Source organism: Centroberyx gerrardi, chromosome 13 (assembly GCF_048128805.1).
Source record: "Centroberyx gerrardi isolate f3 chromosome 13, fCenGer3.hap1.cur.20231027, whole genome shotgun sequence".
Taxonomy (NCBI): domain Eukaryota; kingdom Metazoa; phylum Chordata; class Actinopteri; order Beryciformes; family Berycidae; genus Centroberyx; species Centroberyx gerrardi.
The window spans coordinates 30,974,875-31,002,462 of record NC_136009.1 but is presented as its reverse complement, the minus strand read 5'-3'; the positions used below and the strand labels follow the sequence as shown (position 1 = coordinate 31,002,462).

At 41.7% G+C, this 27,588-nt stretch overlaps 2 protein-coding genes across 2 annotated transcripts; both read right to left on the bottom strand.

The window, feature by feature from the left end:
- Positions 1-169: 169 nt before the first annotated feature.
- LOC144542145 (immunoglobulin lambda-1 light chain-like) lies at positions 170-5,864 on the bottom strand. The gene is made up of 5 exons (XM_078287811.1): positions 5,834-5,864; positions 5,403-5,741; positions 2,578-2,625; positions 769-1,203; positions 170-342 (listed from the first exon to the last, which is right to left on the bottom strand). The coding sequence occupies exons 1-5, from the start codon at positions 5,862-5,864 to the stop codon at positions 179-181; spliced, it is 1,017 nt and encodes a 338-aa protein (XP_078143937.1). The 3' UTR covers positions 170-178.
- A 14,099-nt stretch (positions 5,865-19,963) lies between these two features.
- Positions 19,964-27,539, bottom strand: LOC144542167 (immunoglobulin lambda-1 light chain-like). Its single transcript, XM_078287904.1, has 5 exons — positions 27,509-27,539; positions 27,087-27,416; positions 21,600-21,647; positions 20,002-20,282; positions 19,964-19,969 (listed from the first exon to the last, which is right to left on the bottom strand). Exons 1-5 carry the CDS (start codon positions 27,537-27,539, stop codon positions 19,964-19,966), a joined length of 696 nt encoding a protein of 231 aa, XP_078144030.1.
- Between the last annotated feature and the right edge of the window lie 49 nt (positions 27,540-27,588).

Below are 27,588 nucleotides of genomic sequence, written 5' to 3'. Positions count from 1 at the left end.
GCAGTACACCATGCTCTTCACTATCATCACTGTGTAAACCAGAGAGAGCAGCTTCACCCTGCACTGGGACTGGAAGGAGACTGGAGACAAGACAAACAGCACAAGTCAACCATTCCTCTCTGTTTGCTCATTCATCCAACTATGGAAATGTTTTGCATTTAGTCTTCAGTAAAGCCATTTAGATTCTGATCATCACACACTGTAAATCCCCCAAACTGTACAAATGATTTGTTGTGAATTTGCAAAGGCAGCAGGTGATCTTACAGTTTGTACGATTTTGTAAGGTTTGTGCTGGTATCCGGGCTTCCACCGCGCCTCCTTGGTGCTCGAGACTGCTCAAGACTGGAGACGAGACAAACAGCAGGAAATGTTTTGCATTTAGTCTTCAGGAAAAATCAAGAACAAAACACATCTGCACATCCAGAAGAAAGGTGCCGGATCAAAGAAAATATCAAGTGAAGGACAGAAGATCCGCACACAGAAACGCTCCCATATGAAAACTTTATAAAGAAGTGACGTTTGGAGCAACAAGCTCTTCCTCAAACTGATTCCAAACAGCAGAGAATCTCCATCTGAAATACCCAGAAACCCTAGCAGAAAATCAGGTGACATAACACACCTGTTCCAAGGTGATGATCATACACAACAACATGTAGAAAACTCTAGACCAAAACAGTCAGTTTAAATGTAGCTTGTGCTCCTCACAGCTGTAAAGCCCCAAACTGTCCAAATGCTGAGTAGTGAATGTGCAGCAGCAGGTGATCTTACAGTCAGTCTGGTGAGCTGTGTCTCTTTCTGGAGGGCCGCTGGCTGCAGCAGCTGTTGTTGGAGCCACAGGAGGCTCTGAAATAGAAAAGGAGTCCAATGTGAAAAATGAAGCTAAATCAGCGCTAAACACAAGCGGCCGGCCTTCATTACCTGCTGGTATCCGGGCTTCCACCGCGCCTCCTTGGTGCTTCACGGAGCAGACGTATGGATACGCCGCCGCCTTTTCCCGATCGATAAGCAGGATGGCGGCGGGGCGGCCCGGCTCTCCGAGCTCCACCGTCTCTCCCTCGGTAGTCCCGGTCTCCTCTCTCCTCCAGGAGAACCGGACCAGAGGAGGAAACATGGATGTGGCCAGACACAGCAGGGAGCTCTTCCCCTTCAGGTCCGCTCTGGACGCTGGGTACACGCTCACTTTGGGCTTCACGACTCGCTCAGCTGAGGTTTGACAAGACAGTCACACATTCATCTAGTCAACAGCAGTTTACAGCCAGAGATAAAACACCACATCACATCATGAAGCATACAACACACATTTACCATCAGATACCATACAACACACATTTACCATCAGATACCATACAACACACATTTACCATCAGATACCATACAACACACATTTACCATCAGATACCATACAACACACATTTACCATCAGATACCATACAACACACATTTACCATCAGATACCATACAACACACATTTACCATCAGATACCATACAGCACACATTTACCATCAGATAATATATAAAATATATAAAATATATTTCCCATCATATAAAGAGGACCATATTGGAAATAAGTTTTGGAAACTTTATGTGTTTTCCTCGATGATTTTAATTAATGCATGACTGATGGCTGTGCATTTTTTTTTTATTATCAAATAAACAAATACATATAAATAATATATAAAATGCATATGGTAAATATATTTTATATAGGCCTTTTATATGATGGTAAATATATTTTTATATAGAACATCTATATAAAATAGATTTAACATCATCGACCATCAAAATATATTTACCATTATATACCATATAAAATATATGAACCATCATTGAATAATTACAATTATTTATGATATTTTGTATATTCCTTTAGCAGTTTTAAAGCTGAATTAAAAATCTGGCTTAAAGCTAAACAAACATGCAACCACTGATTTGTAGACTGTAACTGACTTCATTTTTAAAGCACATGCACTCTGCACTGGTTTTTACATTTTGTATACTTCAATGTCTATTATGTGTTAATGTTGTGTGTTTGTATTTGCTGCAGATTGTATATATGTATGTTTTGAATTGTAACCTGCCAAGGGACTGCAGATGAAAATGAGCTCTAAGCTAAATCTGGTACAATACATCAAATGGTAACATTGATGTTTAACATTGTACATGGTCCCTTACAAATAAATGAGATAGATCAAATAATAAATAAAATATCTGTAACCTACAGATTAAGAGGATGTTATTATGGGCTGTATGAATATGAAGCAATAGAAATCCTTTTCCTCCATCATGATAATTCAGTCACATACATTGAATATCAGCCTGTGATAATATAGAATGGAATTAGAGAATCAGTGCTGAGTTTCTCAAATCACTTGGCAGATTTTTAAGATGTTCGGCTGCACAAGAAAATGATGAAGCAACACAAACGTCCTTCACATACTAATTTAGTTTTTAATGTATGAATGGCTGCATATTGAATTCTCAACCAGTGATGAAAGACTAACATGTAAAGCCTAAAGCAGCAGAAAACAAACTAAAGACACATTTTCACTGCAGGAAAAAGGAACATTTTGTCTTACCTGTCACATACAGTCTGGTGCCAGAGCCAAACTCTATGTAGTAGTTTCCTCCCACAGTGAAATATCCTGTAACATAAACTGTCTGTGTTGTTCCATCTGTCAGCTGAGGTGAACATGTCCAAATTATTGATCAAGTCTCATATTTGGGCTTCATGATGTTTCTCTAATGTTCATATCAACATGACTGTCAAATCTTCATTTCTGGTCCTTTATTTGAGCCACTGAGGCAGAAAGAGGCGGGATCCTAGATTCCTCCTAGATTTAAAATGAGTCCAACAGAGGAGACGTGTTGTCTATCAGTTTAGAAACATTTACTAAATTAGACTTTAACTCACTGGAAGTTGCTCTTCTGCAGCCGATTGAAACTGCTTTTGAAACTTTATTTGTCATTCCTACAGTTTCACAGCTTCACTCTTGAGCAGGGGGTTCAGCGCCTTGCTCAAGGGAACCTCAACAGGATTAAAGGAGGGGAGAGCGTTACTCCTTACTTTCCTTGGACACATTTGAACAAGGAGTCTTGGGATTTGAACCAGCGACCTCTCAGTCACAAACCTGCTTCTTTAACTTCCAGGTTTCTCTCTCCTGGAAGTGTGGAACCTTAAAGGTGCGTTCACATCAGCACCGGCAATCGGCTTGGCTTCCCATTGACGTCAATGGAAAAGCAGGTGAAGGTGTTGCCTTCCATTAACTAACTATACTGAACAAAAATATAAACGCAACACTTTTGGTTTTGCTCCCATTTTTCATGAGTTGAAATAAAAGGTCTAAGACTTTTTCTATGCACACAAAAGGCTTATTTCTCTCAAATTTTGTTCACAAATTTGTTTAAATCCGTGTTAGTGAGCACTTCTCCTTTGCCAAGATAATCCATCCACCTGACAGGTGTGGCATATCAAGATGCTGATTAAACAGCATGATTATTGCACAGGTGTGCCTTGGGCCGGTCACAATAAAAGGCCACTCTAAAATGTGCAGTTTTATCTTTAAGACATTTATTAGGCACTGAACTATGGATCTCACATGACTCGGGCTACAGATATGCATTTTTTGAAACCCAGTCAGTATCTGGTGTGAGCACCATTTGCCTCATGCAGTGCGACACATCTCCTTCACATAGAGTTGATCAGGTTGTTGATTGTGGCCTGTGGAGCGTCGGTCCACTCCTCTTCGATGGCTGTGAGAAGTTGCTGGATATCGGCAGGAAGTGGAACACGCTGTCGTACACGCCAATCCAGAGCGTCCCAAACATGCTCAGTGGGTGACATGTCTGGTGAGTCTGCAGGCCGTGCAAGAACTGGGATGTTTTCAGCTTCAGGAACTGTGTACAGATCGTTGCAACACGGGGCCGTGCATCATCATGCTGCAACATGAGCTCTGCTGGACATTCCTGCAGTCAGCATGCCGACTGCACGCTCCCTCAAAACTTGCGTCATCTGTGGCATTGTGTTGTGTGATAAAACTGCACATTTTAGAGCGGCCTTTTATTGTGACCAGCCCAAGGCACACCTGTGCAATAATCATGCTGTTTAATCAGCATCTTGATATGCCACACCTGTCAGGTGGATGGATTATGTTGGCAAAGGAGAAGTGCTCACTAACACGGATTTAAACAAATTTGTGAACAAAATTTGAGAGCAATAAGCCTTTTGTGTGCATAGAAAAAGTCTTAGATCTTTTATTTCAACTCATGAAAAATGGGAGCAAAACCCAAAGTGTTGTGTTTATATTTTTGTTCAGTATAGATCTTCAGCTGCAGATGATGTTGCTCTCTGAACAGAGAAATGTTCTCTCTGGTATCTAGATCCACTGAATTTCCACCTAAATAAACGCTTCAATTGGGCCGGAACGATCCGGCAGCCTCAGTTTAAAGTAAAGTTTTACCCATATACATAAATATAAGGTGTTTCCTCTCTGGTCTGCCAGTCTTTCCTCTATATCTATATTATCTATATCTATATATCTATATCTATATTCTATCTATATTGTCATGGTGGTCCGCCACAGTAAGATCATGACCGCCATGTTAAAAATATTGGCAGCGGGTTTGTGCTCCTTCTCTTGTCTAATGTTGTCTGTGTAGAAACAATGCTGACTGTCATACAGCTGACTGAACTTTACACTTTACTGATTCACTTTATATCCTCCATCTTCTTCACTTTCTTCACACACTCTCACATTAAAGCTCTCTCTCTCTCTCTCTCTCTCTCTCTCTCTCTCTCTCTCTCTCTCTCTCTCTCTCTCAGGTTGATCATTAAATCTATCTGTGATTTTGTGGTACAGATGTGACGGTGTTACAGAGTATTTCCACTGTGTATTTCTGTCAAATGTATTTTAGTCTGAATCAGATTTCCTGGCAGTAATTTCTGACTTGATAACATTGTTGTTTGAAGTCAAAGCTCTTCTTCAAAGTTTAAAAATGGATATAATATTGGGGGGGTTACACTGTCCAAAGCTCAATGTGTACGCTTCTTTAGATGTGTACACATTGGAGGAAGCTGGAGAACTGAGGACTTGTACCTCAGTTTATTCAACACCCAGGATATTGGTTCTTTATCGGCAGATGGGTTTGAAGAACTCACGGTGGCAACGACACAATGTAAAGAAAAGCTTCAGAGCTCAGAGACATTTCTGTGTCTTCAGCAGTGTCCTCTAAGAACCAGATGACAACTGAGATGGGAGGTGAAATATCTGAACCTGGGCTGTGGTTTCCTGCTCTCAGATCAATGTCTCTTCCTCTGAGAAACAGAGTCGCCATCTGTTCATTTCTTGGTTAACGCTGCAGAGTTTTTGTACAGGGTGGAGGGATCACTTCTCACTGTGGGAACCTGACTTCCCACAGGAGCAGTAGTAGGTGGCTGAATGGAGGAGTTTTACTTTATTGATCCGCAACTCACAGCCGTTCTCTGTTCTTACAGCTGAGAAATCATCTTTTTGAGGATGGTTGTAACCTGAATCAACTTTGCAATTCTTTGACTCCCTCCTATCAATATCAAGAATCACTCTGAATGTTTCTGTCTCTTTCTTCTGGTACCAGAATACATAATAGGTGTAACACTGGTCAGTGTTTTTACAGCTGAAGGAAACCTTCTCATCTTCTCTGCTGGTCAATGATAACTGGTCCTGAAGCAGCTCTGCTGCCATGGCAACCGCTGCTGTAGAGAAACGGACACATAAATGAAGGTTACTGTCACAGAGTTTGTTAAATGTTGAGTTTGTTGGATCCTGATTGGTTGGAAACACTCACCTAAACACAGAGAGCACAGAGCAACACTTGGGAGGAAAAGCATTTTCTCCAGTGACGTTTCCTCTGTTGAACCTGGTAGAAGTGCGGCTCCGGTTCAGCTGAGGCCAGATAAGGACGGCTTGTGAGATCACATGAGGGCCGCGTGGTTTCTAACAGGTCCTCAAACCTCCCATCGCTCCCTGCGGTGGACAGATAAGGCCGCCGGTTGTGATCGACAGCTCAGTTGAACCTATGGTGTAGTTTTCCATTGTGTCAGAGGTTTTAAAGGGGAGAGGAGGCGGACCAGAGGAGCAACAGGCAGCACACAGTTACCATCCAGATGGACGACTGGATCCTGGATCCTAGAACACATCAGAGAGTTAGTCACTATTTTAACACTGAACATAATCATCTGTATTCATAAAGCACTTTCCAAAACACAGTTACCATCCAGATGGACGACTGGATCCAGCATCAGCCTGCTGCTCTTTCACTAAATATGTCGTATTCTGTAAAAACTGCATCATGGTGGAAATGAGTCTCAACCCAACAAATAAATAAACTACAAATATAAACAAAATAAACAACATGATGACAGAGAAATGGCTTTTAGTATATATTTACTTTATATTATTATATACTAAATAAATTGGATTACATTATGATCAGCCCAAGAAGCAGCAGAACTAATTTATAAATCTATTTCTCCCATTTGCAGTTTAATAAAGAAAAACATTCATTATGTAAATTACTGCTGAATATTTAGAATATTAACAAAGGCAGCGTGACACAGTTATCATAGAAAACATCAATTAGACATTTTGCAAATGATATAAAATTCAAATTTCTTGTAAAGTGACACTGAAATCAAATTGAAAAATAATTTATTTATTTACCATGGATGAAATAAAAAAAAATGAACACAATACTGAATACAATTCAACTTTATTGAATATAATACTCCCATTTTAAAATCCCTTGATGTATGTTAATCAAATTTTTGTTCTTTACCTTTTTATTCGTTTGTTTTTTTTTTTTTTACATAATCCAACATTATTTTGTAAGAGACCACTTCACATTCAAATTTGGATTAAAAAAATAATAATAAAAACTCTGAATTTATTATGTTGCTGCTCAGATCATAATAAAGAGGATGAATTATTGTATATTTGTGAAATTTCTCATTTAATTAATTTCCAGCAAATAAAAAACAAAACAACAAAAATACAGAATTCTGAATGTAGAACAAAATAAAAGCCACCAGCTGTTATTCAGAAATCTCACTACTATATTTAACAACTGGAAACAGAAATGATAAAAAATAAGAGAGAAATATTTCTATCAATCAAATATTGTTTTCACTATATACCATATTCTATATACAGTGATCAATTAGAATCAAAAACATGAATGATGAAGAATTGATTAGTTATTGGAAACCAGCTAATATTACCTAAATCCTCTGAAACACAACAGGCTGCTGCTGGCAGGAACTGTCCTTTAAAACACAAAACCATACACACTCATCCATAATCAATAAGAAAGTGTTCCATAATACACTATTAATAGCAGAGGATTAGATAATACAGTCAATAACAAAGAATTAGAAAATCTAGTCAATAATAGAAACAGAGACAAACAGATGCTGCTGTCCACTTGTTTTAATATTCTGATTTAAATGAATATTTTCTCCTTCCATTGGCTTTGAAACAGGAAACTGACTCACGGCAGAAAATATTTTTCCCTTGTTGTGTTTTAGTAAAATATAAACTTCAGTTCAGACAAAAACAGAATTGAATAGAGTCCAGATGTCAAACCGTCTCAGTTGTCAGAGTTTTAGTCCCAGTCCAGATGAAACCTGATCACCAAGAAAATCACACCGATATGGAGTTTGATTCTGTGATGATATGACATCAATATTTTAAAGTGAGATATTTTGAAGTGAGATTTCCTCTGACAAAATGCTTCATAGCACAAAGTCAAACCAAACGACGGTATTTTTAATGACGGAGACACTTTACAGACCGGATCCAACAGATTTTACAATGATTGAATAATAAAGTGAATAATGAAGTCTTCATGTGGTCTTTTAAAAGGATTTGAAAAGGTGAAACAGTCAGTATATATCCTGTCACCATGTTGAGAGGGAACTGGATTTATTTGGATTGTGTTGAACTAGATGTTTCCCTACAGAATTACACTTTCTGCATTAAAGGTTCAACCTGCCATCCAGTACAGAGAGAGAATACAGAGGAAAAACTACTTTGAAATTCTTACACTTTAGTCATTTAGTTGATGTTTTTATCCAGAATAACTGACAGTGATCATCAGGAATATTAGTTATCTGTTATCTGCTGCTGTGACCTCTGACCTCTGACCTCTGACCTCCCTGCTGATCTAGGAACTGAAGCTGATCAGAGGTGATGAGGAGGATGTGATGAAGAGGAGGTGAAGAAGAGGAGGTGATGAAGAGGTGATCAAGAGGAGGTGATGAAGAGGATGTGATGAAGAGGTGATGAAGAGGAGGTGATGAAGAGGATGTTATGAAGAGGTGATGAAGAGGATGTGATGAAGAGGAGGTGATGAAGAGGATGTTATGAAGAAGAGGTGTTGGAGAGGAGGTGGTGAAGAGGAGGTGATGAAGAGGAGGTGATGAGGAGTCCAGAGGTGATGAAAAGGAGGTGATGAAGAGGAGGTGATGAAGCGGTAATGAAGAGGAGGTGATGAAGAGTCCGGATGTGATGAAGAGGAGGTGATGAAGAGGAGGTGAAGAAGACGAGGTGATGAAGAGGAGGTGATGAAGAGGAGGTGAAGAAGAGGAGGTGATGAAGAGGAGACACTGTCTTGACAGAGGAGGAGTGATTTGTCTTGTTGGAAGATGTTGAGTTAAATGGGAAACAGCACATTGGTTCATGTTTTTACTGAAGAAACAATACTGTTAGTGGATGTGACTGTTAAAGTGAAGTTCATACAGTCCAGTCCTTCAGTCAGACCAGAACCAACAGTGAATCCAACCTGATGACATCATGAAGGTTCTTCTGTTATTATTTCTGCAGCTGTGAAAACAACACAGAGCCATCTAGTGGAGAAAATGAAGAGAGAACACTGACTGACCTGAAGACTACTACTACTACTGTTACTACTACTACTAATACTACTGTTACTACTACTACTGATACTACTGTTACTACTACTACTACTACTACTACTGTTACTACTACTACTAATACTACTACTGTTACTACTACTACTGTTACTACTACTACTAATACTACTGTTACTACTACTACTAATACTACTGTTACTACTACTACTAATACTACTACTGTTACTACTACTACTGCTAATACTACTACTAATACTACTACTGTTACTACTACTACTAATACTACTACTGTTACTACTACTACTGATACTACTGTTACTACTACTACTACTACTACTACTACTACTGTTACTACTACTACTACTACTGCTACTGTTACTACTACTGTTACTACTACTGTTACTACTACTACTAATACTACTACTGTTACTACTACTACTACTACTACTACTACTGTTACTACTACTACTGATACTACTGTTACTACTACTACTGTTACTACTACTACTAATACTACTACTGTTACTACTACTGTTACTACTACTACTACTACTGTTACTACTACTACTAATACTACTACTGTTACTACTACTAATACTACTACTGTTACTACTACTACTAATACTACTGTTACTACTACTACTAATACTACTGTTACTACTACTACTAATACTACTACTGTTACTACTACTACTGCTAATACTACTACTGTTACTACTACTACTAATACTACTGTTACTACTACTACTACTACTACTGTTACTACTACTACTACTACTACTGTTACTACTACTACTACTACTACTACTGTTACTACTACTACTAATACTACTACTGTTACTACTACTGTTACTACTACTAGTACTACTGTTACTACTACTACTAATACCACTACTGATACTAGTATTACTACTACTACTGTTACTACTACTACTACTACTACTACTGTTACTAGTATTACTGCTACTAGTACTGCTATTACTAGTATTACTACTACCACTACTACTACTACTGATACTACTACTACTAGAGATAACAATGTACAGCCAGATGAAGGTACAGACAGGTTCAGGTAACAAAAAAGATAATTTTTGAGAAAATTTGAATTTAAAAAAGATGTTTATTCATAATTTAGTCACACTATACAGTGTGATTGACCTAACCCATCATAGAAGACTGAAAATAAAAAAATAAATAAACAAAATAAAGCAATAAATACAAGGAAGAAAAGATAACAAATTCAGAGATAGCAAGTCCTCCTCAACACAGCACAACACGTCCCCAACACCCCAGATGTTCACAAAAGCATCAGTGTTATCAGTCAGTTTGTAATATTCAAACTCCACCCTGAGCCGGGCTGAACAGACCAGTCAGCATCAGACCAGGATCCACTGACCCCCGACCCTGAATCTGATTCTTTCTGCTTTTCCATATCGACAGTTTGGCCTCCTGACAGCATGTTAACCAGCACACACACAGACTTTTTTGACCATAGATAAAAAAGTCAAAAAAGTCAAAAGAAAAACCTTCGCCCAGACCCTGAGAGTCTAACAACCTAAATAAAGCAGTAAGTCTAGGACACAGGATGAAAAGATGTTGTAAAGACTCCTCCCTAGAACAGACAGGACATCCCTCCCCTATTCTGGGATCAAGGTGCACCAGATGTCTGTTTGTAGCTACGGCCCCGTGTACGATCCTCCGCTGGAGGTCACCCGTCCGTTTGTCAACGGGGGGTTTGTACAGGGACCAGCAGCCTCTTGGGGAAGATTCTGGGCCAAAAAACTCAGTCCACCTTCATCCCTGCCAGAGAGCGTCAGTGTGACACTTTAACACAGGTGCAGTAAACTGCCTTCTTACCCACAGTCTCAAAATCCCCTAACTCTGGTTCTGAAAGACAGGGAGCGTTCCTCCTCCTCCTGCCACTCCAACAGCAGGAGAGACAGTCAGAGAAGGAAAAACATCCTCACATCCATCATCCCACTGGTCTGACAGAGTCTGGTTTTCAGCAAACGCTCTGAGGGTCCAGGCAGGGACGCACAGACCTCCTCCACCAACCTGTACAGCAGTCTAGAGGACTCGATGCCAACGGCTCCTCAAAGAGCCACATGCCTGGTGTCATCACAGCTTCTCGGTGGAAAGAGAAGATCTTCCAGGACTGCAGGACCGACCGGTAGAAAGGTGTCAAGCCGGTCAGGTCCACAACCTCAGGCCGGAGCAGGAACAGCTGCTTGTCGTATCCGAGGCCGCCGGCCCTCCTCAGTAACAACCGAGCGGCGTCCTGCCATCCGAGGCCGAAGCTGTAAAGCGGTCGTTGTGCAGTCTGGAGCCTGAACGCTGTTATCCTGGAGGGGAGGTCTATGAGGCCTTGACCTCCCTCATGTACCGGTAAGTACAGTGCAGCCGCCTTAATCCAGTGTTGACCAGACCAGAAGAAGTCCACCATGATCCTCTGGATTTCCTCAATAAGGCCCCTTGGTGGAGGCAGGACTATCAGTCTGTGCCAAAGGGTCGAGGCGACCAAGTTATTGACAACCAGGGCCCTTCCCCTATAAGAAAGCTGAGGTAGCAACCACTTCCATTTAGACAGCCTGGTGCACACTTTCTCCACTACACCCTCCCAATTCTGCCTTCTGAGAGAGAGAGAGAGAGAGGGGGAGAGAGAGAGAGAGAGAGAGAGAGAGAGAGAGAGAGAGAGAGAGAGAGAGAGAGAGAGAGAGAGAGAGAGAGAGAGAGATAAAACCCCAACAGAGCGGCTCCATCTTGAATTCTGCATCCTGCAGATCGGCCGAAGCTCCTCGAACCTCGCGGCGAGGGCGGAGCTCGGCAGAGTCCCGCTGCTGCTCGCTGTCCAGAAACCAGCCTGCAAGTTCTGGAGTCACCTGACCAATCAGATCCCAGCTCCTTACAACATGCTCCGGCCCACAGAGTCGCCCCTCACATCAACTGGCCCTGGAACATCATGTGGATGGAAACCGCTCCCAAAATACAATATTTAAACAAATAGAGAAGAATATCAAAATTGATTACACCAACTATTGGCAAAACGAAATAAAAAAAATACAATAAATTGAAATGTTACGATGATCTGCAGAAAAAATCTGAAATTGCAGATTATTAGTTAGAGAAAAACTGTAACAAAGTACAGAGTCAGTGAGCAGAACGTGGCTGTTGAAGAGGGACGACACAGAAAGACAGAATCTGCTCCAGGTCCAGTCAGGACAGACAGAGACAGAGAGTCCTCCTGCTGTCCTGTGTAAAATATAAAGAGGTCAGAGAAGTTTACCTTCCTGCATCATGTCCAACATCCAACATTTCATCTACTGACTGAGACAGAAAAGCTCAGTTTGTTGTTAGGAGAAAAGCAAGAAACGATCAACATTGCTGCAAATACAGGAGAAAATGTAAATATTGAAAATGATTTTGTAAATGTTGTCTAGTCAGAAATGCTCCCCACCCCTCCCAATGTCCTGTATTGTTATACACTGACTTCAATTATTTTGAATGTATTGACTTACTTTTACATGCTATTGTTGATATGTATAGAATCTGTAGAATTGTTTGTTTATTACACATTTTTTATTTGACTTTATCCTCTGCAAATGCTTTGGCAACATAGATCCTTTCTGTCATGCCAATAAAGCAGATTTGAATTGAATTTGAATTGAATTGAATTGAATTGAATTGAGAGAGAGAGAGAGAGAGAGAGAGAGATATGAAAGAACTGAAAGATAAATACATTGATGACTGAGCAAAGGAAATAAATCACACCATCACAAACTCAATAGTTACTCTCAACTCAATCAGGAATATCAGCTGGCCAATTATCTTCAAATAAAACTTTTTAAAGAAAGAAAGATGCTTTCTAGATTCAGACTGTCCGACCACAACCTGGAGACTGAAAGGGAAGCAGCTGAAAACTCAGAGGCTGTAAACACTGTGATCTAAATAAGACAGAGACAGAGACACACTTTCTGTTTGAATGTCCAACATATAACTCCATGAGAGTGTTGCGGCCGTGGCCGTACCCCCAGAAGACTCCCGAGTGTTTCCTTGTGTTTCCCCTTCCCTGTGTTCCTAGTGCTCCCCTGTCTGTCTCTCTCTCTTGGTCTATGTTTTGTTTGTGTGTGTATTGGCGTGGGCGTGGTCTCCCTTCCTCGTTCTCCTGGCTCCCGGCTCTGCTCATCCTGCACACCTGTCACAATCTGCTCCTCGGTTTCCCTTGTCGACCACTCTTTCATCCCCAGCCCTCCACATTGCTCTCGGTCCCTGTCTCCAGCCCCTGCTGTCTTCTCCCAGGCCGTGTTCTTTCCTTCAACTCCCCAGTCCTGCCATCCTCTAGCCGTCCGCCAGATGTCCTCGGACTTTCCCTCCTTTCCTGATCACCTGTTTCCACTTCTCATCAGCCCTGCGGTCACCTGAGCTTTCCCTCCCGTCTCCCCACCTGCACCTCATTCCCTATCAGCCTTCACTACTTATACCAGTTCACTTCCTTTGTTCCCTGCCAGATCGTTAAGTCAAGTTGCCGTGTGCTTCATGTCTTGCTCTAGTTTCCGTATCCTGTTCTTCTGTTGTCCCTGAGGCCTGTTATGGACCTTGCTTGTTTATTGGACTTTTTGATTCTTGCCTGCTCCTTGTCGGATTTGTTTGCCAGTTTGGACTGCCTTCTCCGGTTTTGACCCTTGCCTGCCTCACCATCTCGTAAGCCTTTGTACCTCATTGTGTAATAAAATCACTGAACTGCATCAGCTCTGCCTCAGGCGTCTGCTTTTGGGTCCTATCCCCTGTGTTCCTGTACCCTGCTAGCACCAGCCGTGACAGAGAGAGACTTATTTTAATAGACTGATTAGTGGTGCAGGTGGGCAAGTGGCTCACTGAGTGCACTGCCCCCTCTCCTCAGCTGCTGATGGTTAGGAAGCTATAGAGTGTCACTACTACCTCTGTCCATTGACTCTGATGAAGATGCAGTAGCATCGAAACGTTAGTCTTTGCACATTCAATAAAAGGCTAAATTGTCCGTGTGCTCCAGTGAATCTTTTCTTTATTAAAACATCCTGAGTGTTTGTTCTGTCCTAAATGTCAAAGATAGGAAAAATCTCATTTTGTCATTTCAGAAGCAAGTCCTAAACTCCTGACCGTCTCCTGTCTCTTCTCAACTAAACTGAGGAAATCCTAACAAGGCCTGTCTATTAAAACTCAGATCGAACTATTATCTGAATCAGCGATCATTTGCTAATGCCTGATTTCAAGTTAGAATGCATGAGAGAAGTTTAATTGCTGTGATTCTTCTTATTATTAGTAGTAGTATTTCCCTGTATTTTGTCCAATAACTCGTCCATACATTGATAACTCTTTGTCCATTTTGACATATTGATAGTTCAGGTCAACTGCTACTGGGAAACCAATGATGTCACTGATTGGCCCATAGGGGGCGCTGTAATAAGCTCCCAAAGTCTGAGGCTCAGCCCCGCCGTCCTGTTAGTCGTAGAGATGTGAAACTTGGTACAGATATGTATCTGATCATGATGAACAGTTTTGCCTCTAGGACCCATAAGCTCCGCCTACAAAACATTCTGCCATTTTGGATTTTTGGAAAAAGCTTCAAAAATCTTCTTATGAACCGCAGGTCAGAATGACTCCAGATTCAGTCTGCAGGCTTCTTGGACTTGCCTTTACTTTGTTTGAAAGTAGCTAAGGAATCAGGTAAAAGATGGCGGAGTTGTGACCAATGCAGTGGAACCGTTTGGTTCTATTTGACTTTCCAGCTGACAGTAGCGCTCCGCTGTAGCTGCGGCCTGCAGGCAGCAGGGGGCGACACCTCACTACAGATAGTCTGCTTCATCTGCTGTTACTGTTACCACAGAGTTCAGTCAGGATCTCCTGCCTGTCAACCAGCTGTTACATTACAAATATCATTTGTTGTATCTTAACATTTGTTCTTGTTGTTTTATTTGTTCTGTCTGGTGATTTGATGCAGACTGAGCTCAGTCAGCTCACTGCAGGATCAACTGACTGCTGCAGGAATCAAACATAGAATCTGAAGTGATAGAACCGTCATTCCTGTTCAGATCTACACTCATGGTTGACTTGTGCTGTTTGTCTTGTCTCCAGTCTCCTTCCAGTCCCAGTGCAGGGTGAAGCTGCTCTCTCTGGTTTACACAGTGATGATAGTGAAGAGCATGATGTACTGCTGTGGACTCTCTCTCCTCATGATCCATACAAACAAGGGAGGCTCCACCAACACACATGCTGACTGACTGTTTTCTGACTGGATTACTAACTGGAGTGGCCTCGTCACTTATAAACAAATAAATATGGCAAAACGTCACGTGACGAAGGCTTTTAGTTTCCATCAGCTTGTGTAGAATTCAGCTGTAAAGAAAGCAGTTTTCTCCTGTTAGTTACTGAGTGGTATCTGCTGTCTCTATAGTGCAGACAGCTGCTTCAGTCAGATTTATCCCTCACTGATCACAACCACACTCCACATGTTTTTCTGCAGGAATCTATGAACTTTATGAAGCTATTTAACTAATGAACTGAACAGCAGTTCATTCCTCTGCGCTGTGAGGAATCAACGCTGACATCGAAGTTCTGCTTAGAAAAACAAAACACCGACATGTTTTTTTGTTCCTGAAACAGGAAACTGAGAGTCTTGGCTGCTGCTGCACAGAAACTTCACACTGAACCGTCTCAGTGTGTTTTTGTGCTTTCAGTCTGATAAATCATAATGTTTATTATATATGATTTCAAATGTTTTAATGTAGCAGTGACGTCGAAGGAGGATTTCTGGAAATCTTGCTGCAGAGCGACTTGTGATGTGAGGCTGAAAATGCAAATAGAAAACACTGAAAAATGCACATCATGAATACATAAACAATTAGTAGACAACAACTTTTTTGAGTGTTTTTGAGAACAAAGTCACATGTGAAAAGCCTCATTGAATTCAAAGCTTCTTTTCAGATTTGAAGGTGAAATTTCTCATTTCCTCTGTGGAAACGACTGAATGAGTGAAATATATGAGCTTAGAATTATATGGTTCCATCTCCCTTCAGGAGTTTTGACATATTGAGCTTCAAAATGTTCAGCATCCACTGAGTTAAATGGAGTCGGGGCCTTTTGTTTTAGAAATGACAGACTCAAAAATAGGTAGAATAGGTTCCACAGGTTTATGTGACCAACTCAGTTTGGACAAAAAGTCACATAGAACCGTATAATTCCAAGGTCACAAACTGTCTGTTTGCATGTGAAATTAAGTTTTCACATGTGAAACAAATATTGCTTCACATGTAATGGAAGATGAAAAAAACACTTCAGCTATGAACTGAAATGTTCACATCTGAAGTAAAAACTGTCACATGATGTCAGAATACAATGTAAAACAAATCAAGACGTTCACATGTGAAAAGCAACACGTGTCCAAAATGCACATGTGCTTTGAATTCACATGTGACTTCGGTCAGGAAAATCCCACAGATTGAGTTGAGACTCTGTGGAAATAAAGCCGGGCTTCCTGGAAGGATTCTCAACCAAAATAAATAATTGTAACTGTCATTTTGTTGATATGACAAACCACAGTGAGCGGTGTGGAGCTGCAGTGAAACCACAGCCTGTCTGTTATCGTCAGCGTCACCCAGCAGCAAATCACATGTTGCTTCACTGGCAGCAGGACGGGTTTGATGAGTCCTGACTGCTGAACAACTTTCTTTAAAGCAATATTCCACTTAGTTTCAACATGGACTTATTTATTTGAAAAGCAGAATATAATCTCCTCACCAAGATCAGATGCAGCCGGACCAGTTTGTAGCGTTCAGATTTTGACTTCCCATTCATTTGAATGGAAAGTGACATTGAACACGTTGGTGAACAGATTCAACAACAGATCTGCTGCTGTGATTTCCAGCTGACTGTTGGTCCCACGCTTCAGAACAGAATCTCACCAAACAGCATTTTTATTGATAGAAGAGAACACAGCGGAGGGATACCATTTAGGAGAGATAGTTCCTGTTGGGGAGACCGGATCTACTTTTATTTGACTCATTTTAGTGTAAAGCAAGAATAGAAATGCAAAATGAGGACGGACCAGTTGCTGCTTTATTGTCTTCCAGCAGGATCTGTTGTTGAATCTGTTCACCAACGTGTTCAATGTCAGTTTTCAGGAGATTTTGGTGGCTCATTCAAACTCTACAAACTGGTCCAGCTGCATCTGGTCTTGGTGAGTAGTTTATATTCTGCTTTTCAAATAAATAACCCCCATGTTAAAACTAAGTGGAATATTGCTTTAAGATCCTCTGAATCACCTACAAGGCCTGGACCGGCCTGGAACCCGGTTCTATCTGTGAGCCGCTGACTCTTTATCGGCCCGTGACTTCACTTAGGTCCTCAGGTGGAGGTCTGCCGGTCGTCTCCAATTCTAGATTCCAAACTAAGGGAGAACGTGTCTCGGCAGTTTTGGCCCCAACTCTCTGGAATCGTCTCCCTCTGCCGATCAGATCAGAGTCTGTTGTCTCCTTTAAGCAGCTGCTGAAAACCCACTTCTACAGGCCGGCCTTCCTGACGAGGGGCTGGACGGGTCTCTGCTCTTTATTTGGTTAGGACTTGTGTGTATGGAGGAGTTTATGTGTGTATTGTATAGGTTTAACCTTTTCATCATCATGGGGTTTGAAATGCTTCATGGTTTTTACTGTTTTTACTTTCTATATGTATGGTTGTGTTGTTTTAAGATGCTTTTGTCTTCTCTTCAATCTTTTCTGTCTTTGATCCTCTTGTTGGGAAGCGCTTTGTAAACTGTGAGTTTTAAAAAGTGTCTATTTAAGTGAAGCTTTACTGACTGACTTACTCCTGCTCCATCTTTCATATGATCTCCTCTTTCTCTCTATCTCTAGGAGGAAGAATAGCAGCATTAAAAAGCTAATCATGTTGTTGAGGAAGTGGTTTTGTTTCCACACAGTAAGACTGAAACAGAAACCACATCAGCTCGTTTACAGCCTGAACCCGACCCTTCCCGCCTCATCGCTGCTCAGCATTCACCAACATTATGATACACGAATGTTGACTTCATAAACACACAGTCTGAAATGTAACAACAGATTGGTAATTCACAAAGGGATTATTATTATTATTTCAGTCCCATTTATTTCTGTTTGAGTTCATCTTACAGCAACATTTCAGCTGCTGACACTGTACAGCAAGCAGCAAACCTGACAAACATGATATAAAGTCAATGAACTGAAGCAAAACACACTTCATTACACTGAATAATGGAATTACCACTGAATTACTGACAAGGTCTTCATGAAAAAAAACTGATATTTCTCAGAGAAATTACAACCATCATGCTCAGTGTTCTTAAAATGACAAAATGTACAATTTCATGTCTTTATTTATATCGCACTTTTTTAAAAATGCTTACAAAGCGCTTCACAAAAATAAAATAAGAATAAAACGTTCCTGACAGAATGCAGATGTTAAGAAAAAAGAGAAGCAATAGTAGACAATAATAAACAATATATCTACTGCTGAGCAAAGCAATACGATATTATAGAGCAAAGCATTCATTGTTCAAATAAATGTTCAGAATATTATCATCGACAAAAAATTACAAATGCTGTAACTGATACTAACTTAAATATTTTGTAAAGTTTCTCTGAAAACAAATTCAAAAGATAAAAGGCAGCAGAAGAAACTATCTAGATGAAAGAAAGAAACTATATCAATGAAAATGTATATCTGAAAGTACAATGCTGCCTTCATAAAATCCTTTAATGATCTTAACACATCAAACATGTTCATTACATTTGTTTTAATAATAATGTCAAATTCACAATTTGGCTAAATAAGATAAACATAATCTGAATTTGTTATGATTGCTGCTCAGATTGTTCTGGTGAACTCAATTATGAGACAGATTGGATTATTTTTTTAAACTAATTTGTTAAAACTGTTTCTTTTTATTAATTAATACCAAATAAAATAACACAAATACACAATCATGAATCTGGAATAAAAAACTCAATTTTTTCCTCTATTGAAACAATTTGAAACAGGAACAACAAGATGAGAGAAACATTTGTACGGATGAAAAGCTGGACAGAAAGCAGAGGAACATGGCAGTCAGTCAGCATGTGTGTTGGTGGAGCCTCCCTTGTTTGTATGGATCATGAGGAGAGAGAGTCCACAGCAGTACACCATGCTCTTCACTATCATCACTGTGTAAACCAGAGAGAGCAGCTTCACCCTGCACTGGGACTGGAAGGAGACTGGAGACAAGACAAACAGCACAAGTCAACCATTCCTCTCTGTTTGCTCATTCATCCAACTATGGAAATGTTTTGCATTTAGTCTTCAGTAAAGCCATTTAGATTCTGATCATCACACACTGTAAATCCCCCAAACTGTACAAATGATTTGTTGTGAATTTGCAAAGGCAGCAGGTGATCTTACAGTTTGTACGATTTTGTAAGGTTTGTGCTGGTATCCGGGCTTCCACCGCGCCTCCTTGGTGCTCGAGACTGCTCAAGACTGGAGACGAGACAAACAGCAGGAAATGTTTTGCATTTAGTCTTCAGGAAAAATCAAGAACAAAACACATCTGCACATCCAGAAGAAAGGTGCCGGATCAAAGAAAATATCAAGTGAAGGACAGAAGATCCGCACACAGAAACGCTCCCATATGAAAACTTTATAAAGAAGTGACGTTTGGAGCAACAAGCTCTTCCTCAAACTGATTCCAAACAGCAGAGAATCTCCATCTGAAATACCCAGAAACCCTAGCAGAAAATCAGGTGACATAACACACCTGTTCCAAGGTGATGATCATACACAACAACATGTAGAAAACTCTAGACCAAAACAGTCAGTTTAAATGTAGCTTGTGCTCCTCACAGCTGTAAAGCCCCAAACTGTCCAAATGCTGAGTAGTGAATGTGCAGCAGCAGGTGATCTTACAGTCAGTCTGGTGAGCTGTGTCTCTTTCTGGAGGGCCGCTGGCTGCAGCAGCTGTTGTTGGAGCCACAGGAGGCTCTGAAATAGAAAAGGAGTCCAATGTGAAAAATGAAGCTAAATCAGCGCTAAACACAAGCGGCCGGCCTTCATTACCTGCTGGTATCCGGGCTTCCACCGCGCCTCCTTGGTGCTTCACGGAGCAGACGTATGGATACACCGCCGCCTTTTCCCGATCGATAAGCAGGATGGCGGCGGGGCGGCCCGGCTCTCCGAGCTCCACCGTCTCTCCCTCGGTAGTCCCGGTCTCCTCTCTCCTCCAGGAGAACCGGACCAGAGGAGGAAACATGGATGTGGCCAGACACAGCAGGGAGCTCTTCCCCTTCAGGTCCGCTCTGGACGCTGGGTACACGCTCACTTTGGGCTTCACGACTCGCTCAGCTGAGGTTTGACAAGACAGTCACACATTCATCTAGTCAACAGCAGTTTACAGCCAGAGATAAAACACCACATCACATCATGAAGCATACAACACACATTTACCATCAGATACCATACAACACACATTTACCATCAGATACCATACAACACACATTTACCATCAGATACCATACAACACACATTTACCATCAGATACCATACAACACACATTTACCATCAGATACCATACAACACACATTTACCATCAGATAATATATAAAATATATAAAATATATTTCCCATCATATAAAGAGGACCACATTGGAAATAAGTTTTGGAAACTTTATGTGTTTTCCTGGATGATTTTAATTAATGCATGACTGATGGCTGTGCATTTTTTTTTTATTGTCAAATAAACAAATACATATAAATAATATATAAAATACATATGGTAAATATATTTTATATAGGCCTATTATATGATGGTAAATATATTTTAATATAGAACATCTATATAAAATAGATTTAACATCATCGACCATCAAAATATATTTACCATTATATACTATATAAAATATATTAACCATCATTGAATAATTACAATTATTTATGATTTTTGTATATTCCTTTAGCAGTTTTAAAGCTGAATTAAAAATCTGGCTTAAAGCTAAACAAACATGCAACCACTGATTTGTAGACTGTAACTGACTTCATTTTTAAAGCACATGCACTCTGCACTGGTTTTTACATTTTGTATACTTCAATGTCTATTATGTGTTAATGTTGTGTGTTTGTATTTGCTGCAGATTGTATATATGTATGTTTTGAATTGTAACCTGCCAAGGGACTGCAGATGAAAATGAGCTCTAAGCTAAATCTGGTACAATACATCAAATGGTAACATTGATGTTTAACATTGTACATGGTCCCTTACAAATAAATGAGATAGATCAAATAATAAATAAAATATCTGTAACCTACAGATTAAGAGGATGTTATTATGGGCTGTATGAATATGAAGCAATAGAAATCCTTTTCCTCCATCATGATAATTCAGTCACATACATTGAATATCAGCCTGTGATAATATAGAATGGAATTAGAGAATCAGTGCTGAGTTTCTCAAATCACTTGGCAGATTTTTAAGATGTTCGGCTGCACAAGAAAATGATGAAGCAACACAAACGTCCTTCACATACTAATTTAGTTTTTAATGTATGAATGGCTGCATATTGAATTCTCAACCAGTGATGAAAGACTAACATGTAAAGCCTAAAGCAGCAGAAAACAAACTAAAGACACATTTTCACTGCAGGAAAAAGGAACATTTTGTCTTACCTGTCACATACAGTCTGGTGCCAGAACCAAACTCTATGTAGTAGTTTCCTCCCACAGTGAAATATCCTGTAACATAAACTGTCTGTGTTGTTCCATCTGTCAGCTGAGGTGAACATGTCCAAATGATTGATCAAGTCTCATATTTGGGCTTCATGATGTTTCTCTAATGTTCATATCAACATGACTGTCAAATCTTCATTTCTGGTCCTTTATTTGAGCCACTGAGGCAGAAAGAGGCGGGATCCTAGATTCCTCCTAGATTTAAAATGAGTCCAACAGAGGAGACGTGTTGTCTATCAGTTTAGAAACATTTACTAAATTAGACTTTAACTCACTGGAAGTTGCTCTTCTGCGGCCGATTGAAACTGCTTTTGAAACTTTATTTGTCATTCCTACAGTTTCACAGCTTCACTCTTGAGCAGGGGGTTCAGCGCCTTGCTCAAGGGAACCTCAACAGGATTAAAGGAGGGGAGAGCGTTACTCCTTACTTTCCTTGGACACATTTGAACAAGGAGTCTTGGGATTTGAACCAGCGACCTCTCAGTCACAAACCTGCTTCTTTAACTTCCAGGTTTCTCTCTCCTGGAAGTGTGGAACCTTAAAGGTGCGTTCACATCAGCACCAGCAATCGGCTTGGCTTCCCATTGACGTCAATGGAAAAGCAGGTGAAGGTGTTGCCTTCCATTAACTAACTAGATCTTCAGCTGCAGATGATGTTGCTCTCTGAACAGAGAAATGTTCTCTCTGGTATCTAGATCCACTGAATTTCCACCTAAATAAACGCTTCAATTGGGCCGGAACGATCCGGCAGCCTCAGTTTAAAGAAAAGTTTTAAGTCAAGTCAAGTTTATTTATATAGCCCTTTATCACAAGCATGTCTCAGAGGACTTTACAGAGAATGTGTCTAGCTAGAACTAACTAAACACAATCAGTGGTAAACAAAATGATGTAGGACAAACATAGTGAAAAACACAAGGTAGGTAGGAGCAGATTTAGCAAGACAGACAATCTACCTGTTCTACAGCCTAACCTACCTGGCAACCCAGCCTTAGACCCTAAATGCACACAAGGAAAAACTCCCAGGAAAAACCTTAGTAGGAAAACTTGGAAGAAACCTTGGGCGGGCTGAGGCAGAGAGGGATCCCCCCCGGGACGGCTTAGCGTGCGATAGATGCCGGGCAAACATTGACAGAGTCATGGGCAACAATGATGACAGGAGAAAACAGAGAGAGACAAAAAGGAGAAGCAGCATGCGGCGGTGAGAGGGGACTGAGGCCAGCGCTGAAGGAGCGAGGGCAGCGGTCGTAATTCAGCGTCCAGGAGGGAACAGCAGCAGGGAAGAGGAAGGCAGCGCTGACGACGAAGAGCAGGGCAGCACCCGTCACTGCCAGGTAGACCACTGACCTGGGCCTCGTTCCATAAAGGGTGGGGATTAAAATCCAAAACCTGACTTGAATGAACTTAACAAATCAGTCGGGGCTAAAGCGGTTCCATAAAGCTCAATTCAAGCAATCAGACTAATTCAAGACAGGTTCAAGTAGTCAAGATAATTGCGTGTGCACGCCATTCTTAAGCAGCCCGAGAGGTCGATCATGGATCACATCGATACTCCATGGCAAAAAGCAACGGTAAAGAGAGAGAGGCGGTGTTCACGGCCACCGAGCGGCGCTTATTAGTAGAAATATATGAAGAAATGAAACATATAATAACCAAAAAAGGTAATACAGCTGCCATAAATAAAACAAGAGAGAAAGCCTGGCAAGAAATTGCTGATCAATTGAATGCGTAAGTAGCAACTAAGTTAAAATGTAATAAAATATTTTGATACAACCAAATTAAGTCTCGGGCACAATGCATTCAAACAGTTAGTAAGAAAACCTGTAGGTTATTAAAATATCTTATACAAGAATACATAGATATCAAACCTCAAGGCTGCAAATGTATACATGTTCACTCGTTTAATATATACGCAGGGGTTAAAGTGGGCCGGAACGATCCGGAACGGCGTTCCGGCACCTTCGATTACACTGACACTGACAGAGCAGCACCGTGCAGCAGAGAGTTATTCAGACCATCTGAACAGGGAGAAATATACACTAATCTATTATATTGTAATTTATTCCCATGCATGGTGCTCAGAGTAATCTCTTCTGCGTCTCTCCCTCTCCTCTCGCGCCGTGCGCACGCAGGCAGGAGTGAGAGTGAGTTGCTATGGTTACAGGATGCTCTGTGTCTGTCGCTCTGAAACTTTCTCGCGATTCCCAATAATAGTTTTTAGGTTAGTATGCCTATGCAATTTTTTCTGACCCCCATCCCCCCCGCCCAGAAACAGGGTTCCCCCACCTGCCAAATCCCACTTTAACCCTTACACCCTAACACTTTAATATGTATATATTATGTATATTTGATGAATGATTTCAACAAATGAAACTTTTTTTGACTGAGGGAACAGAGGGGGGAACAGAGGGGGGAACAGAGGGGGGACAGAGGGGGGAACAGAGGGGGGACAGAGGGGGGAACAGAGGGGGGGACAGAGGGGGGAACAGAGGGGGGAACAGAGGGGGAACAGAGGGGGAACAGAGGGGGGAACAGAGGGGGGACAGAGGGGGGAACAGAGGGGGGGACAGAGGGGGGAACAGAGGGGGGAACAGAGGGGGGACAGAGGGGGGAACAGAGGGGGGAACAGAGGGGGGACAGAGGGGGGAACAGAGGGGGGAACAGAGGGGGGACAGAGGGGGGAACAGAGGGGGGACAGAGGGGGGAACAGAGGGGGGAACAGAGGGGGGACAGAGGGGGGAACAGAGGGGGGACAGAGGGGGGAACAGAGGGGGGACAGAGGGGGGGACAGAGGGGGGACAGAGGGGGGGACAGAGGGGGGAACAGAGGGGGGACAGAGGGGGGAACAGAGGGGGGAACAGAGGGGGGAACAGAGGGGGGACAGAGGGGGGGACAGAGGGGGGAACAGAGGGGGGACAGAGGGGGGAACAGAGGGGGGACAGAGGGGGGAACAGAGGGGGGACAGAGGGGGGACAGAGGGGGGAACAGAGGGGGGAACAGAGGGGGGACAGAGGGGGGAACAGAGGGGGAACAGAGGGGGAACAGAGGGGGAACAGAGGGGGGAACAGAGGGGGGACAGAGGGGGGAACAGAGGGGGAACAGAGGGGGGACAGAGGGGGGACAGAGGGGGGAACAGAGGGGGGGACAGAGGGGGGAACAGAGGGGGGACAGAGGGGGGAACAGAGGGGGGACAGAGGGGGGAACAGAGGGGGGACAGAGGGGGGACAGAGGGGGGAACAGAGGGGGGAACAGAGGGGGGACAGAGGGGGGAACAGAGGGGGGACAGAGGGGGAACAGAGGGGGGAACAGAGGGGGGACAGAGGGGGGAACAGAGGGGGAACAGAGGGGGGACAGAGGGGGGACAGAGGGGGGAACAGAGGGGGGGACAGAGGGGGGAACAGAGGGGGGACAGAGGGGGGAACAGAGGGGGGACAGAGGGGGGAACAGCGTCTGAATCCATGCCACCTAGTACTCATCAATGAAAGGACACGCCATGACTGATAAAGAACGACACATGGGTTGAGGTCCTTATTTATAGACCTTTACTGTATTGATTGAAAAACCATACACCCACTAAACACATCTAAGTTTACTTTTTGACATTGTTTTAAATGTATTAACCAATACATTAACCAATACATTTTTAAACATGGTTTCCTATCGGGCTAATAGAGGATAGAGGCATATGGATTTAGATACTACATTTCTGGTCAATATAATTTTTTGCAATTGTACTGTTAACTATTTATGTAGCTATTGTCATTCTATTGGGGTAATTTAGATTGAGACATATTTTATGTAGCATAAGCCTAAATGTTTGATATCACATACCATATAATTAAACACGTAGGTCTATATCTTATCATTTATCATTGTATAATTTATTTTATTTATTATTTATTATTCATTTAAGTTGATTTTCTATGAACTTTAATTTTTTGACTGATAGTGGTTAATAAAGTAAAATAATATGGCAGCACGCCAGAAAGTCAGTGGTAAAATCATGGCTTTCCCGTGGGGTCAGTGTTACAGGAACTCTGGTTAAGCAACAACTCAGGCTGAGCCTGACAGTTAGCTGCCCCGGACCAGGTTAGTTTCCCAGCATCAGTTGCCATAGTAACTGAGCTTGAACTATGTTGAGTTTGCTTTATGGAACCGAATCAACTGAAAATGAGTCAGACTAACCGAAAGAAGCCTGGCTTATTTGGTAAACTCGCTTTATGGAACAGGGCTCTGGAGTCAGAGAAGAGGAGAGAGAGGAAGCCATGTACACACACACACACACAACACACCCAGACACACACACACATACAGACAAAAGGAAGAGAACAGCTGTAAAATAATTTCCATATATTTACCAATATAAACCAATGAAAAAAAAAAAAAACAGTTTGTACATAAAGAAAGAAATCACATTTATTCTGCCTCAGCATCCCGTCTCTGGTCTGGGTCAGGCCAGAGATTCTCATCAGCATCACATCACAAAATAAGTGAACTGACCCACGGCCCTTTGATCTGTCTATCCTGAGCTTCTGATTGGTGTGTGAACAATTTAGACTCTTAGTGTTTCCACCTGGGGAATTGTGTGTTAATTGGGTTCGAGCTGTGATGACTTGAGTTAATGATATTGAATGCCGGTGCTTTCTAAATGAGCACACGGTGCAGCCGGTGATATATGAAGGGATTTGTGTGTAAAGTTTTTCACAAAAAGTTCAACAAATCTGAATCATGTGTGGAAACAGGGGAATAGTGTTTATAGTTTTGGGAAATGGGTCTGTCTTCTGGTAGATGGCGTCATGGTTTGGGATGTTTAGTTAATAGGCCCAGGTATAGTGTGTAAGAGATCGAGAAAAACTGTAAATCTATCTGTGATTTTGTGGTACAGATGTGACGGTGTTACAGAGTATTTCCACTGTGTATTTCTGTCAAATGTATTTTAGTCTGAATCAGATTTCCTGGCAGTAATTTCTGACTTGATAACATTGTTGTTTGAAGTCAAAGCTCTTCTTCAAAGTTTAAAAATGGATATAATATTGGGGGGGTTACACTGTCCAAAGCTCAATGTGTACGCTTCTTTAGATGTGTACACATTGGAGGAAGCTGGAGAACTGAGGACTTGTACCTCAGTTTATTCAACACCCAGGATATTGGTTCTTTATCGGCAGATGGGTTTGAAGAACTCACGGTGGCAACGACACAATGTAAAGAAAAGCTTCAGAGCTCAGAGACATTTCTGTGTCTTCAGCAGTGTCCTCTAAGAACCAGATGACAACTGAGATGGGAGGTGAAATATCTGAACCTGGGCTGTGGTTTCCTGCTCTCAGATCAATGTCTCTTCCTCTGAGAAACAGAGTCGCCATCTGTTCATTTCTTGGTTAACGCTGCAGAGTTTTTGTACAGGGTGGAGGGATCACTTCTCACTGTGGGAACCTGACTTCCTACAGGAGCAGTAGTAGGTGGCTGAATGGAGGAGTTTTACTTTATTGATCCGCAACTCACAGCCTTTCCCCTTTCTTACAGCTGAGAAATCATCTTTTTGAGGATGGCCGTAACCCGAATTAATGTCACAACTCCTCTTATCAATATAAAGAATTACTCTGAATGTTTCTGTCTCTTTCTTCTGGTACCAGAATACATAATCGCTGTAACACTGGTCAGTGTTTTTACAGCTGAAGGAAACCTTCTCATCTTCTCTGCTGGTCAATGATAACTGGTCCTGAAGCAGCTCTGCTGCCATGGCAACCGCTGCTGTAGAGAAACGGACACATAAATGAAGGTTACTGTCACAGAGTTTGTTAAATGTTGAGTTTGTTGGATCCTGATTGGTTGGAAACACTCACCTAAACACAGAGAGCACAGAGCAACACTTGGGAGGAAAAGCATTTTCTCCAGTGACGTTTCCTCTGTTGAACCTGGTAGAAGTGCGGCTCCG